Source organism: Gymnoscopelus microlampas, assembly GCF_963454915.1.
Source record: "Gymnoscopelus microlampas genome assembly, chromosome: 16".
NCBI lineage: Eukaryota > Metazoa > Chordata > Actinopteri > Myctophiformes > Myctophidae > Gymnoscopelus > Gymnoscopelus microlampas.
Window position 1 is genome coordinate 48,494,084 of NC_139953.1, and position 17,500 is coordinate 48,511,583.

Below are 17,500 nucleotides of genomic sequence, written 5' to 3' on the forward strand. Positions count from 1 at the left end.
ATTTGACTGAGACAAAATAGTCCATGTAGCAGCGCTCTGAGGCACTCAGAGCGCACAACACAGCTGAGGCACAACACAGCTGATTCCAGTAGGCTATATGCTCCGTCGTACGAAGGTATCGCACGGCGAAAATAGCCGATCTACAAGCTCACAACGCGTCACGTTGTGAACTTGTAGATCGGCTATTTTCAACCGTAAGTCCACCAAATAAATCAAAATTAACAACATAGTCCATTTTGCGTAGCTGTTTGTTCTCCGGTGGCGGCGGTGGGTCAGGATACTCTGTTTGTTTTCGTACCGTGGGACAGCGTGACGTCACAGCACAGCTGTGCCATATATGGTATAAGCAGGCGCGGACTGCAGTGCGGAGTGATTTATTAATGTGATTCGGCCCGTGCTATGATGCTGGTTTGAAGCACGGCTAGAAAGCTATTTCAACCAATCAGATTGCTTGGTCGGAACTACCTGTTATATATAACTTTACAACACTGGAGCCTTTAGTTTGGAACAAAACGAGAAAAAAAACACTCTGCCCCCTCTTCACCACCCAGCGGCTATCGACGGGCTCTAGCCAGTCGGGACGCGCCCGAGCAAGTTCGGTCGGCCATCGACGTTCGACTAGAACTAACGACCCGACGGCACGACACTATCCACAACAGGCTGTCGGCATAAAGACCATTTCCAACGCCTTCTGCCCCCCGACGTCAGTGTGGCGGAGCTGCCTTTAGACCAGTGGTTCTCCAACTTTTTCATGTCAGGGACCCCCAAATTGACACTTATTAGCCCGCGGACCACCATTTGAAAAGTAATGCCAGGGACCCCCAATCAGAGACGATTTTTACGGCTCTCTAGCAGTTATTCTCAGCCATTTAAATTTCAAGGAGCCCCCCCAGTTTGACATGCGTTAAGCTACGGACCCCCATTTAATGGCATTTCTATCTCTGGGGCCCCAATTTTTATTATGAAATCAATGTTAATTTAACTCTGAGAGTGTAACGGGTCCATTTGGTTCCATTTGTACACTCTCAGAGTTACAGACCCATAAGGGTCCATTTGGTTCCTAAATATCATTTAGCTGGGGACCCCCTGGAACTCCCTCAAGTACCCCTGGGGGTCCCCGGACCCCACTTTGAGAACCAATGCTTTAGACCACAGATGGACACTGTAGTTCCTATTGTTAGACCACAGATGGACACTGTAGTTCCTACTATTAGACCACAGATGGACACAGTTGAACTCACTTTAGTGTAGGAACGATGCTCTGTTGTGACTTCATCAGCCGGAGCCGATACCACAAACACCTCCCATGGACCCTCCTTAAACTCTTCAGACGCACTTGTTCTGGAAGAGAAGAGAGATAACCACACATAAACACACATTGTACATCATATATGGGCAACTGGCGGCCCCGGGGGCCACATGCGGCCCCCACCTTCACTTACGTGCGGCCCGCAGGTTAATATCAGAATAGAGATATATTATTGATTTCAGCTGTTATGATTCCTAACATGCAAACATGACCCGCTTTAATTACTTCAGTCTATATTATTATTAGTAGTTTAATGACTAGTATTAACATTATATTGTCTGTTTTATGTCTAATGTATTTGTATTTAAATTCATAAAGTTAACATAAGTATAACTAAATGCATTTGAAATTAAATACAAATGTTACTTTTCAGGATTCCAATTAAAAAAATAGCAAAAATAGCAGATCTACAAGCTCAAAACACGTCGCACTGCGACGTGTTTTGAGCTTGTAGATCTGCTATTTTTGCTACTTTTGTGACATATAGAATGGCAAAAAAAAGTTAAAACACAGAGATAAGAGGTTTCTGCCCGACACTCCGACAGTATATGCAATGTGTTCCTCTGGAATGAGTTTGTAAATATAGTGGCCCTCTCTCTACATCATCAATGTTGCATCACCCCTGTTGGACATGCACACATATCAACACACACTGACATGGACCCTCCTTAATCCATAAAGAACGGGGAAAGAATCAGTGTCACTTTTAGATTTCTTTGGCTATTAAAAAATAGCAGATCTACAAGCTCATAGCGCTGCACTTGAACATGTGTTCAAATCTTTCAATATATATGTTTTTTTTTCAAAGCGAACATTTGCAACTCAATCATTTTTGCTTCTGGGGGATTCTACAAATGTTTTGTAAATCCTAACAGTTTTTTGAAAAAAAAAAACATATGTTGCTATAATAACATCAGTGGTTCTCAAACCTTTTTCATGTCAAGGACCCCCAAAATGATATGGATTTGGCTGCGGACCCCCATTTCGAAATGTTTTGTTCCAGGGACCCCCCAGAAGCAAAGATTTGAGTTATAAACGTTTGCTTTAAAAAAAAAAACTATATATTCAAAGATTTGCACACATTTTCAGGATTTTCCCCCAAAAATAGCAGATCTACAAGCTCATAGCGCTATGAGCTTGTAGATCTGCTATTTTAGCCAAAGACATGTAAAAATGACACAGATGCGTTCCCGGTCTTACAGGGTTAATAGATGTTTACAGAGCAGGCCAGCCAGAGGCCATTGACGCTGGGTCAATGTCAAACAACACGTCTACTGAACCTGTAGCGTTGGTTCCTCCGTTTGCTTAGCTATCTGTTTTACTACGTGGCCCTGTGTGTGTGTGTGTGTGTGTGTGTGTGTGTGTGTGTGTGTGTGTGTGTGTGTGTGTGTGTGTGTGTGTGTGTGTGTGTGTGTGCGTGCGTGCGTGCGTGCGTGCGTGCGTGCGTGTGCCCAGAGCTAATCTGGCAAAACGCCGGCCGTACCAATCGGCATCAAACCTTGTAACAGTCAGGGGATATTTCAAAAATCTGTGAATAAATTCCTTACCAAGAAATGTCTTCACCAACGTGTTTGTAAAAGTGTCTATTAACACATCTCATAAACACTGAAATGCTGTTTCTCTATGGGGAGTTTTTGACTGCTGCTGAAAGTTGGGGTACCCACCATAACCTTATGAGGGGGGGAAAAAAAATAAAAATGTAATTGTGTTTTAAGTAGCATGTGAGTTGTGAGGGGTCTAACTAGGGTGTTTTTTTATGATTCTGAATCCATTGCAAGCATTTGTTTTGCACCAAAACCACTCCTTGGGCTAAAAAAGGCCCAATCTCAATGGGCTTTTTACACAAAAGAATTACCTGGAAAAGGTTGGCTATGGCTGTTTTTAGCCCAAGGAGTGGTTTTGGTGCAAAACAAATGCTTGCAATTGATTCAGAATCATAAAAACACCATAGTTTGACCCCTCACATGCTACTTAAAACACAATTAAATTTAGTTTTTTTCCCCCCGCATAAGGTTATGGTGGGTACCCCAACTTTCAGCAGCAGTAAAAAATTCCCCTAATATAAATTCTTGGTAAGGAATATATTCCCAGATATGACATTATTCTGATAATATTCGCTGACTTCAGGCACTCTGCCGGTAGGCCACACGGAAGTACTGTACCTCCAAACTAGTTCTTTCCACGTTAAGTAAAAGTATCAATACTGCAATGTAGAAATACTCTGTTACAAGTAAAAGTCACCGTAATGTTTTATAATAATAATGGAAGTAGCAGATCTACAAGCTGAGCTACAAAGATTTGCACACATTTTCACAGCTTTTCAAAAGTGGCAGATCTACAAGCTCATAGCACGGCACTCGGTGCCGCGCTATGAGCTTGTAGATCTGCTATTTTTGAAAAGCCTAAAGATATCTAATAATGATATCATTAATGTCATCATTACCATCATGTCAACCAACACACAGCTAGAAGTGTGTGTCAGTATAAACCCATGAGCGATGATGGAGTCTATCTATGGAACCAAATGGACCCTCATATTAGGAGGCCTATATTATGGACCCTAGAAAGACCCTTATAACTCTAAGAGTGTACAAAATGGAACCATATGGACGCTCGGACCCTTGTCAACTCAGATCGTACAAATGTCATGGAACCAAGCGGACCCTCTCAGGGACCTAAGCAGAACCTTGACCCTTGTTAACTCCTAATGTACAAATAGAACCACATTGATTGGACCCGAGTTGTAACTCTGAGAGGGAGGTACAAATGGAACCAAATGGACCATAGACCCTTGTTGTAACTCTGAGAGGGAGGTACAAATGGAACCAAATGGACCATAGACCCTTGTTGTAACTCTGTGAGGAGGGTACAAATGGAACCAAATGGACCCGTAGTCATTCAGTGTCTGTCTGGCCCGGTTACCTAGACAACACAGCAGTCAAAATGACAGCCGCTTGAAAATGTTTGTTTACATGATTTAAACAAAAAGGCAACATAATCAAAACTGTCTCTTTAACAGTGCAGTAAGAGGAGGGTTTAATTAAAAATATATTACCGAGTGCCGCGCTATGAGCTTGTAGATCTGCTATTTATTTATCTTTAAATCATGAAAATGTGTGCAAATCTTTGAATATACATATATATAAATATATATATTTTTAAAGACAACATTTTAACTCAAATCTGTGCTTCTAGGGGGTCCCTGCTCCTGGAACTAAATATTTTGAGATGGGGGTCCGCAGGTCAAACACATATCATGTTGGGGGTCCTTGACGTGAAAAAAAGTTTGAGCAGCACTGTGTGTGTTTATAAAGCTACAGCATCAGTTAGCATGCTAACATCAGCTAGCTTCCTTCAGGAGGAGGGAGTGAGGGTTCCAAATGAACCCTCACTTATTATTAACACAACACACAGGGCTGTCATAAAGACCCTTACAAAGGTCCATATGGTTCCATTCACACCGCTCTCTACACTTACAAGTTGTGACAACAAACCAGCTCGCATTTTAATGTCTATAGAGCTATAGCATCAGTTAGCATGCTAGCTAGCTAGCCTCAGCTAGCTTCCTTCAGGAGGAGAGGAGGGAGGGTTCCAAATGAACCCTCACTCATTCATAACACAACACAGGGTGGTTCTAAAGACCCTTTAAAGGGTTCCATATGGTTCCATTTCAACTTGTGTGACAACCCACTCGCATTCACTTTAAAAGGAAAAAAAACGGTAAATAAAGCTAGCTAGCATGCTAGGCTAACGCGTTAGCTTAACTCCTCTCTCCTCCAGAGGAGAAACAGAGACAGCGGGGAGGCTAACGGCCTCCAGGCCGGCTCACCAGCGTTCTGGTCCCGCGGCCACAGGTAATAAGTAGCGGGGATGACGATGAGGCCCACGAACGACGTGAGGAAGTAGAAGAACGTGTTGCCGCTGTCATCATACTGGAACTGTTGGCCTGCCATGGTCCTGGTGGTAGGTGTAGGTGTAGGTGTTGTTGTTGTTGTTGTTGTTGTTGTTGTTGTGGTGGTGGTGGGGGGGGAGACGTCCACCTCCTAGCACCCAGCAGCAGCTCCTAGCATCCAGCTAACTAACAACACTACTGTGTACTAGTACTGTGTTGTACTGTACACTCTGTTGAATGCTAAGGGGTGTACGTGGTGTTACGCATGCGCACTGGTGTGTGTGCGGGAGGGGGGGTCGTGATATTTTCAGGTTGGAGCGGAAATACCTTAACGTCATCAGATGGCCGGAACCCATCGATCGGAACCACTGGTGCCGTGCACCTCCAAAATGATTCCCCTGCGGGTTTTAAAATGGGGGGGGGGGGGGGGGGGGGCTCTTTAAAGCTGCATAGCGCCCCCTATTGACTGGAGCCACCAGTTTAGGCGGATGTTGTGAGAGAAAAAACATTGCTTTGGCAATGTAAACATAATAATAATAATAATAATAATAATAATAATAATAATAATAATAATAATAATAATAATATTAATATTAATAATAATAACAATAATAGAATAGAATAGAATAATAGAATAATAATAATAATTCTTATGTTGTAGTTTGTTCATACATATAAATATAAATGTAAATAAAAGATAACAACGCTGTACCGGTTACTGTTTGATATGCATGAGTGTATTATGCTTATTTTTTTGTTTAATCTTTGGCACCCCCAATCCACACTGTATAAATCCTCAGTGTTAATTTAACTCTACAGTAAACACATTGAACCATTGTGTAAACCCAAATGTGCTTTATTGGGCAGCATGTCTTTGTCACTATCCTTTTATAACATTTAAATGCTTTATCTGTAATTGTGATAAGTAGGTATCGTCCTGATTCTGACCTGCATGAATTCTGACCTTCATGAATTATTTAGGTGTTTTCTGTTGGATGCAGAGAATAGATTTACAGAGGTCTGCATGCAGAGTCTCAATTTAGTGTTTTATCCCATGTTTCAGGTTCTTGGTTGGTAGTGTGGACCCACACCTCACAACCATAGAGTTCTATAACAGAGTCTAATAGTTTTAGACAGATTTTAATCAGGATGTTTATCTTGATGTTTCTTTAGATCCATAGAAAGCCCTTCTAACACTGTCTCTCAGGTCATTCACCAGGTTACCAGTCATTACATGTGTTTGACTTTACTGACCTCTACAGGTGATATGGGAGTATTACATAAGACCAAGCGATCCAGGTTGTTGTTTTCTTTGCTTAGTTTTAGCATTTTAACCACTTTGTATTTCAACATGTTCAAACATCAACTAAACATCATTTAACCACTTTGTATTTCAACATGTTCAAACATCAACTAAACATCATTTAACCACTTTGTATTTCAACATGTTTAAACATCAACTAAACATCATTTAACCACTTTGTATTTCAACATGTTCAAACATCAACTAAACATCATTTAACCACTTTGTATTTCAACATGTTTAAACATCAACTAAACATCATTTAACCACTTTGTATTTCAACATGTTCAAACATCAACTAAACATCATTTAACCACTTTGTATTTCAACATGTTTAAACATCAACTAAACATCATTTAACCACTTTGTATTTCAACATGTTCAAACATCAACTAAACATCATTTAACCACTTTGTATTTCAACATGTTCAAACATCTACAACAACATCACCACCATTTATTCTCACAATTCTTCAACAATAGTGGCAAATGTGACACATTTTGTAGACTGTCTGTTTCAAAAACCTCTTGATATAACTGAGAAACTGCCTTCTGTCTTTCATCATCTTGAATTTTAACATCAAGTAACCAATATAATATGTAATATGAAACAGGATCATGTGCTATCATCAGTGTTTTGAAATTAACATCAATTATTGTTTCATTATTGTTTGATATGAATAACACCTTTCTCCCCAAATAGTCAGAATAAATATTACCTTTAATATTCATATGGATTTATTCTTTCTTTCTGTGCTAGGTTTTATTAGTGACTTATTCTATGGGTCTTCAACAAGGGGTCCGGGACCCCTAGGGGGTCCTCAGAATTACTACGGTGGGGGGGGTCACCAAATATCTGTGTGATATAGTTACTTTTCCTTTTATTTACATTAACCCACACATCTCTATATTCTGAGGGGAAGATTAGCCGAACATAGCCGATCTACAAGCTCACAACACAGATCGGCTATGTTCGGCAAACAGGTTTGGTGTAGAGGTGAAAAGAGCAGACCAAGTACAGAGCGTAAGGTCAAGTTTACTAAGTAGTGAGAGTTTTAAATGTGTTAACATGCACTAATGACAGTGCTGTCAAACAAGTCTATAAAGCTGTCTATGAAATATATGAACAAGTGTTTAATCTGCAACACAATGTTATACAATATGTAGTGGGAGGGGGGGGGTCCCTACTTCATCTCTCTGTGTATGCTTTAGTATTTGTAGTTTTATACTTACTTGTAATGTGATGTGACAATAAAGTTTGAATTCAGATTGTGATTGTGATTGTGATTCTCTACACTAGGGGGTCCTTGGCCTGGAGTGGATAATGAGCAGGGCTATACATATATATACACTTGAATGTAAACATACTGTTGGTCAGATGGCTATAGAAGGGGAATAGATATGACATATTTACAAGAAAATACATATTTATATATTCATTCATGTATATGCACATTGAGGATAACATGTGTCTCCTGTTAATCAAAGGCTCTGAGCACTGGCCTCATGGACCAAGTCAACACTCTATGTCTATGGTTTGTCTCTCTTAAAGGGATAGTTCACCCCAAAATAATATTTTTCCTATGTATTACTGTAGTCACCCCATGGAGACTTGAATTCATGGATAATTTTTGTTTTTTGTCTCGGACCGGTAAGCAGCGGTTCCGGTAGGACACACAAAGGAGACTCTTTGTGTCTCCTACCGGAACCGCTGCTGGTCATCAAATCAAAGTCATTTTGGGGGTGAATTATCCCTTTAACAATAAAAAAGAGAGAGAGAATAGTTTTAGTTCATATGGACAAAAAGGACTGATTAAACCACTGAATGAAACACATTCAGAAGGACAGACAACCTGAGCTTTGATCATTTTATAGTAGCTTTATATTAATGTTGAATATAGTCTATAGTAAGTACAATAAAAACACATAACATTGATTGATTGAATCCTTTATTAACAACATTATTAGATTAAGGTAGTACAGTCAAAGGTTCATTAGGATAAAAGGATAATACAAAAAGCCCACAGGGGCCTTGTTTCCATTGTGGTCCATTGTACTCAGTTCATCAGTACATATAATACATACAACACAATACAAAACATATTGTAATAAAGCTCAGTAGAATCATAAGGTCTATGTACAGAGAAAGGAGGGGTGGGGGCGGGGCGGGGGGGGGGAAAGAGGATTCTACTATCAAGATGTTCAAGGAGTTAAAATACGTTCACTGTGTGTGTGTGTGTGTGTGTGTGTGTGTGTGTGTGCGTGCGTGCGTGCGTGCGTGCGTGCGTGCGTGGGTGCGTGCGTGCGTGCGTGCGTGCGTGTGTGTGTGTGCGTGCGTGCAGTGGTGTAAAGTAACTAAGTACATTTACTCAAGTACTGTACTTAAGTACACTTTTGAGGAATTTTTACTTTACTGGAGTATTTACCATTTTCAGTACTTTTACTTCTACTCCACTACATCTCAGGGGCAAATATTGTACTTTTACTCCACTACAATTATTCGAACACTTTAGTTACTAGTTACTTTTCAGATATAAACTATGATATAATGTAACATACATTAACCACTTTTGCCCTATTTTATACATAGGCTATTTGAAAATAGCCGATCTACAAGCTCACAACGCGTGAGCTTGTAGATCTGCTATTTTCAAATATTTAGTACTTTTACTTTTGGTACTTTAAGTACATTTTGATGCCAATACTTTTGTGCTTTTACTCAAGTAAATTTTGAATTCTGGACTTTTACTTGTAACAGAGTATTTTTATATTGCAGTATTGGTACTTTTACTTAAGTAAAGAATTTGAGTACTTTTTCCACCACTGTGTGTGTGTGTGTGTGTGTGTGTGTGTGTGTGTGTGTGTGTGTGTGTGTGTGCGTGCGTGCGTGCGTGCGTGCGTGCGTGCGTGCGTGCGTGCGTGCGTGCGTGCGTGCGTGTGTGTGTGCGCATGTTAGGAAGCCAGTGTATGAATATACAATATGTGTTTGATGTTCCTGATATGATCTGTGGTGTCCAATCATAACAAAGGCTAAAACACAAAGCCAAGAATATAATAAACTAAACCAATATGTTTGTATTGTTTAGGCCATACTGACAGGAGAGATGATCAGAGGAGCAGAGTTTGTACCACCTTCATTAAGAAGAGGACAGAAGAATGGATATAGTTTCTCAGTGAAGGTGCAGCCAGTGAAAGAGTAGAGATGAACTCTGGCCTCCACATCATAAAAGGAGACCAGACCCTCCTCATAATCCACAAACACTCCCACTTTCTGGACCTCCTCTCTTACAGGGAGGCGGACAGCAGGGCCAGCAGCAGCCTTGTACTCATTTCTATTCCTCAACCCTATAATCCAGTAACCATTGTTGGGGTTCGGTGGGACGCCTCCCTTCCTGTTAATGGACTCTCTGGCCACTCCTAGAACCCACTCAGTCTTCCCTTTAACCTGAACCTCATAGTAAAACCTTCCTGAGGAGAAGCTTTGTTTTCCTAAGACACAGACAACATAAGAGAATCTCTCTGTGTTGTCTGGGAGATTCTTCTTTACGTCTCCAGTACTCACTTGTTTTCCATCCTCAGACAGGATGAGCCAGGGACATGCTGTATCAGGGTCCAGAGTCACATCCACTGCATATTTCTGGATCATCTTCAGCTCAACATCACTCACATTCTTCATCTCTTGACCGAGTGTCTTCAGCAGCTGAGTCACAGCATGTTGTTCTTCCAGTTCTTTAATACGATCCTTTAAATCAATGATATTATAGGTTAACATGTGATAATCATCATTTACTCTTACTTATTACTCTTACTCAGTGATTCTCAACGTTGTGCATTTCAAGGACCCCCAGTTGGATATACATTAGACCATGGACCCCCATTTGATATGATTTATTTAAATCTCTGGGACTCCAATCTACACTGTAAAATGCTCAGTGTTTATGTAACTCTGAGAGTGTACACATGGAACCAAATGGACCCTTAAGGGTCCATTTGGTTCCATTTGTACACTCTCAGAGTTACAGAGCTGTAAGGGTTCATTTGTAACTCTACTTTTTATTAATGACTTTATGGAAAATAAAAATACCTGCTGCTCTTTGATCTTCTGGTCAGACTGCTGCTTGTCATTCTGCAGATCCTTGAAGGATTCCTGGGATCAACAATAATACATTTGTACGTCATTATTCAGTAAACATGAGAGTTCAAAACATCACATTCACTTCATATTTAGAATTAAAATGTAGGCATTTAGCAGACACTCATCCAGAGCAACGTGTGTGTGTGTGTGTGTGTGTGTGTGTGTGTGTGTGCGTGCGTGCGTGCGTGCGTGCATGTATTGTTGCACACACTTTAAAATGCTCAGTGTTAATTTAACTCTGAGAGTGTACAAATGAAACCAAATGGACCCATAAGGGTCCATTTGGTTCCATTTGTACACTCTCAGAGTTACATACGATACGATACGATACGATAATACTTTATTGTCAGTTTGCACTGAAATTTGTCTTGCGACCCAGAAACAGACAGAGCTGTAAGGGTTCATTTGTAACCCTGGTGGTCCCCAGACCCAACGTTAGGAACCAGTGAAGTAGATAAACATTAAAATCATAATTTATCATTACTTTTTTTAATGACTTTATGGAAAATACAAATACCTGCTGCTTTTCAAGGACCCCCAGTTGGATATACAATAGACCATGGACCCCCATTTGATATGATTTATTTAAATCTCTGGGACCCCAATCTACACTGTAAAATGTTCAGTGTTAATGTAACTCTCAGAGTGTACAAATGGAACCAAATGGACCCTTAAGGGTCCATTTGGTTCCATTTGTACACTCTCAAAGTTACAGAGCTGTAAGGGTTCATTTGTAACTCTCCTGGTCCCCAGACCCAACGTTGGGAACCAGTGAGTAGATAAACATTAAAATCATAATGTACTCTTACTTTTTATTAAAGGACGACTTCACCCATTTTCAACCTATCTTCATATAATTGGTCCTCGCTAATACTCATGATGAAAATGGTACCATTTTGTTCTACTCAGTCTGTGTCTCAGAGGAAAGCTGTGGACAGCCCAGAAATCCGTCTACCAGTGACATCATCGTTAGGCAGATTTTTTTTTTCAAACAAGATTTCACATTTTTTATTTACATTTGTATTAACACGAGAACAATGGCTTCTATTATTGCATTGCAACTTTCCAGGAATAGAAAGCCTGCAGTTTCTATTAGCTTGGATTCCCCATTGATGATGTCACTGGTAGACAAGATTCTGAACTGTCCACAGCCCTCCTCTGAGACACAGATAGAGTAGAAAAAAATAGTGCTATCTTATCATGAGCATTAGTGAGGACCAATTATATGAAGATAGGTTGAAAATGGGTGAAGTCATCCATTAATGACTTCATGGAAAATAAAAAATACCTGCTGCTCTTTGATCTTCCGGTCAGACTGCTGCTTGTCATTCTCCAGATCCATGATGGATTCCTGGCATCGTTTCAGATCCTCCAGCTTTCTGTTGACTGTCTCAGCTCTCTCCAGATCCCTGTAGAGGTCATCTCTCTGCTTCTCAACCTTGGCCTTCAGCTCTTCCTCCAGTTCTTTAATACGAGCCTTTAAATCAATGATATTATAGGTTAACGTGTGATAATCATCATTTACTCTTACTTATTACTCTTACTCAGTGATTCTCAACGTTGTGCATTTCAAGGACCCCCAGTTGGATATACATTAGACCATGGACCCCCATTTGATATGATTTATTTAAATCTCTGGGACCCCAATCTACACTGTAAAATGTTCAGTGTTAATGTAACTCTCAGAGTGTACAAATGGAACCAAATGGACCCTTAAGGGTCCATTTGGTTCCATTTGTACACTCTCAAAGTTACAGAGCTGTAAGGGTTCATTTGTAACTCTGGTGGTCCCCAGACCCAACGTTGGGAACCAGTGAGTAGATAAACATTAAAATCATAATGTACTCTTACTTTTTATTAAAGGACGACTTCACCCATTTTCAACCTATCTTCATATAATTGGTCCTCGCTAATACTCATGATAAAAATGGTACCATTTTGTTCTACTCAGTCTGTGTCTCAGAGGAAAGCTGTGGACAGTCCAGAAATCCGTCTACCAGTGACATCATCGTTAGGCAGATTATTATTTTTTTCAAACAAGATTTCACATTTTTTATTTACATTTTTATTAACACGAGAACAATGGCTTCTATTATTGCATTGCAACTTTCCAGGAATAGAGCGTCGCAGTTCACGCCCACTTCCTGGTGCCGGAAGTAAATACTAGATGCATTTTTCCCATTGACTTCTACAAAGATATTTATATAAATTAATTTAAGCCTAGAATCAAGCTATCCAGGATACTGGTGAATCATGACCATAAAACGTTTGATTCTGTGAAAAAACGTTTTTGAAAACGGCAAAACAAAGGGTATTTATTAAATATAGTATATCATATCATTAAATATAAAATTTAAAAAATCACAGAAAAGAAGGTTTTATGGTCAAGATTCACCAGTATCCTGGATGGCTTGATTCTAGGCTTAAATTGATTGATAAAAATATTTTTGGAAAAGTCAATGGGAAAAATGCATCGAGTATTTACTTCCGGCACCAGGAAGTGGCGGAACTGCGACGCTCTATAGAAAGCCTGCAGTTACTATTAGCTTGGATTCCCCATTGATGATGTCACTGGTAGACAGGATTCTGAACTGTCCACAGCCCTCCTCTGAGACACAGACAGAGTAGAAAAAAATAGTACTATCTTATCATGAGCATTAGTGAGGACCAATTATATGAAGATAGGTTGAAAATGGGTGAAGTCATCCATTAATGACTTCATGGAAAATAAAAAATACCTGCTGCTCTTTGATCTTCCGGTCAGACTGCTGCTTGTCATTCTCCAGATCCATGATGGATTCCTGGCATCGTTTCAGATCCTCCAGCTTTCTGTTGACTCTCTCAGCTCTCTCCAGATCCCTGTAGAGGTCATCTCTCTGCTTCTCAACCTTGGCCTTCAGCTCTTCCTCCAGTTCTTTAATACGAGCCTTTAAATCAATGATATTATAGGTTAACGTGTGATAATCATCATTTACTCTTACTTATTACTCTTACTCAGTGATTCTCAACAAGGACCCCAGTTGCAGTGGCGTAATTAGCATAGGGTATGTGGGTTATGTGAACCCACACACGGAGACCCTCCAGGAGGGGAATAATTAATTAATTTAAGTTCATTCATTTATGTGATTAATAATAATCATACATTTACGCAATCTGCATAGACAAGAAGCGCTACATGTACTCTACCTGGAAGTAACAGTAACTGGGTTTCCATAAAACGTTTCGGCGAAAATATGAAGCAAATTTTCCATCAACTAATATAATGTGATTCTAGGGAGATAGTTCATAAAATAAGCAGTGGATGGCGCTATTCTGCCAGTCAAGTGAGGCACATATTATTGGACATGTATTACTTTTCTGACGATCTTATCCAGCGGAGCCCCCCCCCCCTGTGGTTAATTAACTCTCCCTTGTGGGCTTAAACCTTCAATTTCAATTTGCCTCTTCCTCGCTGCGCGCTTGGGTCACACACACACACACACACACACACACACACACACACACACACACACACACACACACACACACACACACACACACACACACACGAGTCCTAACACCATTCATGAACGAGATCGACATTAAGTTGCAGACATGCTTGAATTGGGTCGAACTTGGTATTCACTGGTAGAAATACAATACCAGTTCTGCAATATTTTGCCCACCTAGCACCCAAGTTTAATAATTTAAATGCCACTCATAATGTGGGTGTAACGTGGACAGTGCTGGGCGCAACGACACAGCGCCTGTTAACTTTGGTCCTTGATTGAAAATAAACCCTAATATTGATCTTTAATTGGGCCACCCGATCAAAGTTTGACTTCAGTTATTAACTGCTATATATGAGGCTATATACAGAGCTTTTTGCTTGCCCTCAGTTAGTTTATCTTGGTCCTTGTCTCCTTTACTGAAAATAAACCCAAAATGATGGACTTTATTTGGATCAAAGTTTCACCCGAGTTCCAAAAAAACGGATTGATGGAAACTCTGGCACATCAATCTACAATATAAAATGCTCAGTGTTAATGTAACTCTCAGAGTGTACAAATGGAACCAAATGAACGTAAGTTCCATTTTGTTCCATGTGTACACTCTCAGAGTTTAAGAGCTGTAAGGGTTCATTTGTAACCCTGGTGGTCCCAGACCCAACGTTGGGAACCAGTGAAGTAGATAAACATATTCAAATCATAATTTACTCTTTACTTTTTATTAATGACTTTATGGAAAATAAAAATACCTGCTGCTCTTTGATCTTCTGGTCAGACTGCTGCTTGTCTTTCTCCAGATCCATGATGGATTCCTGGGATCCTTTCAGATCCTCCTCCAGCTTTCTGTTGACTCTCTCCAGGTCCATGTGGAGCTTCTTCTCTTCGTTCAGAGAACCCTACAAATGCACAATAATACATTTCTACATCATTATTCAGTAAACATGAGAGTCCAAAACATCACATTCACTTCATATTTCATTTAGGCATTTAGCAGACACTCACCCAGAGCAATATGTGTGTGTGTATGTATGTGTGTGTGTGTGTGTGTGTGTGTGTGTGTGTGTGTGTGTGTGTGTGTGTGTGTGTGTGTGTGTGTGTGTGTGTGTGTGTGTGTGTGTGTATGTGTGTGTAGAGAACTAAAGAGATGCTGTGTACCGATTTACGTTATGTTTGGACAAAATCTCTAGGAGTAATGTAAAAACAATGTTCTGCAAAAAAATGGCCTCCTGGTGGCGCTATAACAGGCCCATGTGAAAAATGTGGGTTCTGCTCTGCCATCCAGGGAGTGTGTGTGCTCAGTTTCGCTGCGATCAAGCCAACGGTGCCGGAGATTAGCTGTCCACAGACAGATACACAAACAAACACTCACGTACACACACACACACGCGCACACACGCACACACGCATACATACGCGCACATGCACACACGGACACGGACGGACGGACAGGGTGCAAAAAAGTCAGTGAAATGTGTCCTATAGTTTTAAAGGGAGTGAATGAGTTTTGAATGCATCATGTGTTCTTTACCAGCTCCATTTGCACTCCAAGGACGGCGGCATCAATCCGACTCTTGTGCTTCTCATACAGTCCTTCTGTCACAGCAGTGCATTCTGGGAACAACACAGACACAAAGTTGATTCAGCTGCTCAGACCAAGCCCCCAGGACTGCGGTGCATTTTTAGACGCAAGACTGAACTAGACGCGTCGCAATTCCGGGGAAATTGCAGAGTGTGGTTGCGCCGACGCCGGTCGCGGGTCGCGGCCGCCGGGACTCGAGGAAGACGCCGGGAGGAATAACGTCGGAGGCTGCGCCAATTACATTGTGTCGTCACTCCTGAGATCGCTTGCGTTTCATTTTGAGAGGATTGATCCCCCCAAAAATCATGTTTTTGCATCGAACGGTTACATTTTGCGCATTTGTGGCGCCCCCTATGGGTCAAAGTGGAAATGCTTTTGGGGATTTGTTGAGTAAACCACCCTCGACATGTGATTCAAATCTGGGATCGATTGGACGTTTCGTTCGTGATTTTTGGCATTCTTTGTAAAACGGGCCCCTCCCGCTAACTTTGGAAGCCAATTACGGACGAACGGTAAGGACTATCATAATGTCGTTTGGACAGGTTTTTCGCAGGGGTCCATAGATCACGTGTACCGATTTGTGTGAGATTTGGAAAAAAATTGTAGGAAAAGGAGCAAAAAGTGTGTTTTGAAGAAAATTCAAAATGGCGGAAAATCTATCCTGACGCAAATGGGCGTGGCCTATATGGGGAGCTGCGTAATGACCCAAGGAATCTAGGGAAAAAGACATTTTGATTTTACGACCTACGGTTCAAGAGTTATAGGCCAAAAGGTAAAGTGGGCTGTTATAGCGCCAACATGTGGCCGACTGGTGTGATTCTTTTCATAATAATTTCTCAAAAAACTATTAACCTCCCCTCCAAATCTTGTAACTGTAGCCCTTACGGTTTCCGAGTAAAAAATACTTGAATGGGAGTTTTTGCAATTCCCATTAAAGTGGATGGGGAAATTTAATGCAGAAATAAATCAATATCAAAAAATCTATCCTGACGCAAATGGGCGTGGCCTATATGGGGAGATGCGTAGTGACCCAATGAATCCAGGTGAAAAGAAATTTTGATTTTCGGACCTACGGTTCAAGAGTTACAGGCCAAAACGTAAAGGGGGCTGTTATAGCGCCACCATGAGGCCGAATGGTGTGATATTTTTTTCAATAATTTCGGACAATATTATGAATTATCCCTCCAAATCTGATAACTCTAGCTCTTACGGTTTCTGAGAAAAAAATACTTGAATTTGAGTTTTTTCACTTTTCCATTAAAGTGGATGGGGACATTTAATGGCACTAATAAATTAATATCAATTAAACTATTCAACCAATCCCTTAGCCCTATACACGCTTACGATTCCCGATTTAGACGGTCATTTTGACATATGGCACAACATTGGGGGATAAAAACTGTGGGAGGAGATGCGGTCTGAAAAAAGTTTATCTATAAAGATATAAAGTGTGTTGCCCTGTTGGGCAACCGCACTAACTAGTGTCCACAACTGGTATTGCGAGATTAGTGCTACTGCGCATGCTTCAAGCCCCCAGAACCGAGAGGGACAAGTGTAGCTCAAGTCGCCTGGTGGCCGACTCTGGAAGTGCAGCTTAAATTTGAAAGACAATTGACTGACTTCTAGTACCAAACTAAACTATGACATCATATTTGTATGCTTTAATAAGCCATCAGCTTATTACATTATTTGAATCGTTGTGTAACACAAAGCATTTAGTAATGTATATTTATGTTATGTAGCCTATGATACTAAGCTATTAGTGTTATTGTCTGTTGCCTAAATTCATTAGCC

General features: G+C 40.6%; 3 protein-coding genes across 3 annotated transcripts in view; 1 reads left to right on the forward strand and 2 right to left on the reverse strand.

The window, feature by feature from the left end:
• Nucleotides 1-5,460, reverse strand: part of LOC311063273 (translocation protein SEC63 homolog) — a 38,524-nt gene extending 33,064 nt beyond the window's left edge. The window contains exons 1-2 of the mRNA XM_084082637.1: nt 5,139-5,460; nt 1,242-1,341 (exon numbers count right to left, since the gene is read on the reverse strand). Coding sequence (XP_083938763.1) covers nt 1,242-1,341; nt 5,139-5,262 — 224 coding nt within the window. The 5' untranslated portion in view covers nt 5,263-5,460. The remainder of the gene's footprint in view (nt 1-1,241; nt 1,342-5,138) is intronic.
• LOC311063058 (pyrin-like) overlaps nt 1-17,500 on the forward strand; it is a gene marked incomplete at its 5' end in the record, with an annotated part of 670,464 nt that overhangs the window by 417,013 nt on the left and 235,951 nt on the right. The gene's annotated exons all lie outside the window — the stretch shown is intronic.
• LOC311063927 (uncharacterized protein) overlaps nt 9,587-17,500 on the reverse strand; it is a gene marked incomplete at its 3' end in the record, with an annotated part of 53,771 nt that continues 45,857 nt past the window's right edge. The window contains exons 10-14 of the mRNA XM_084083559.1: nt 14,877-15,023; nt 13,477-13,566; nt 11,928-12,008; nt 10,589-10,651; nt 9,587-10,246 (exon numbers count right to left, since the gene is read on the reverse strand). Of these exons, the coding sequence (XP_083939685.1) occupies nt 9,587-10,246; nt 10,589-10,651; nt 11,928-12,008; nt 13,477-13,566; nt 14,877-15,023 (1,041 nt within the window). The remainder of the gene's footprint in view (nt 10,247-10,588; nt 10,652-11,927; nt 12,009-13,476; nt 13,567-14,876; nt 15,024-17,500) is intronic.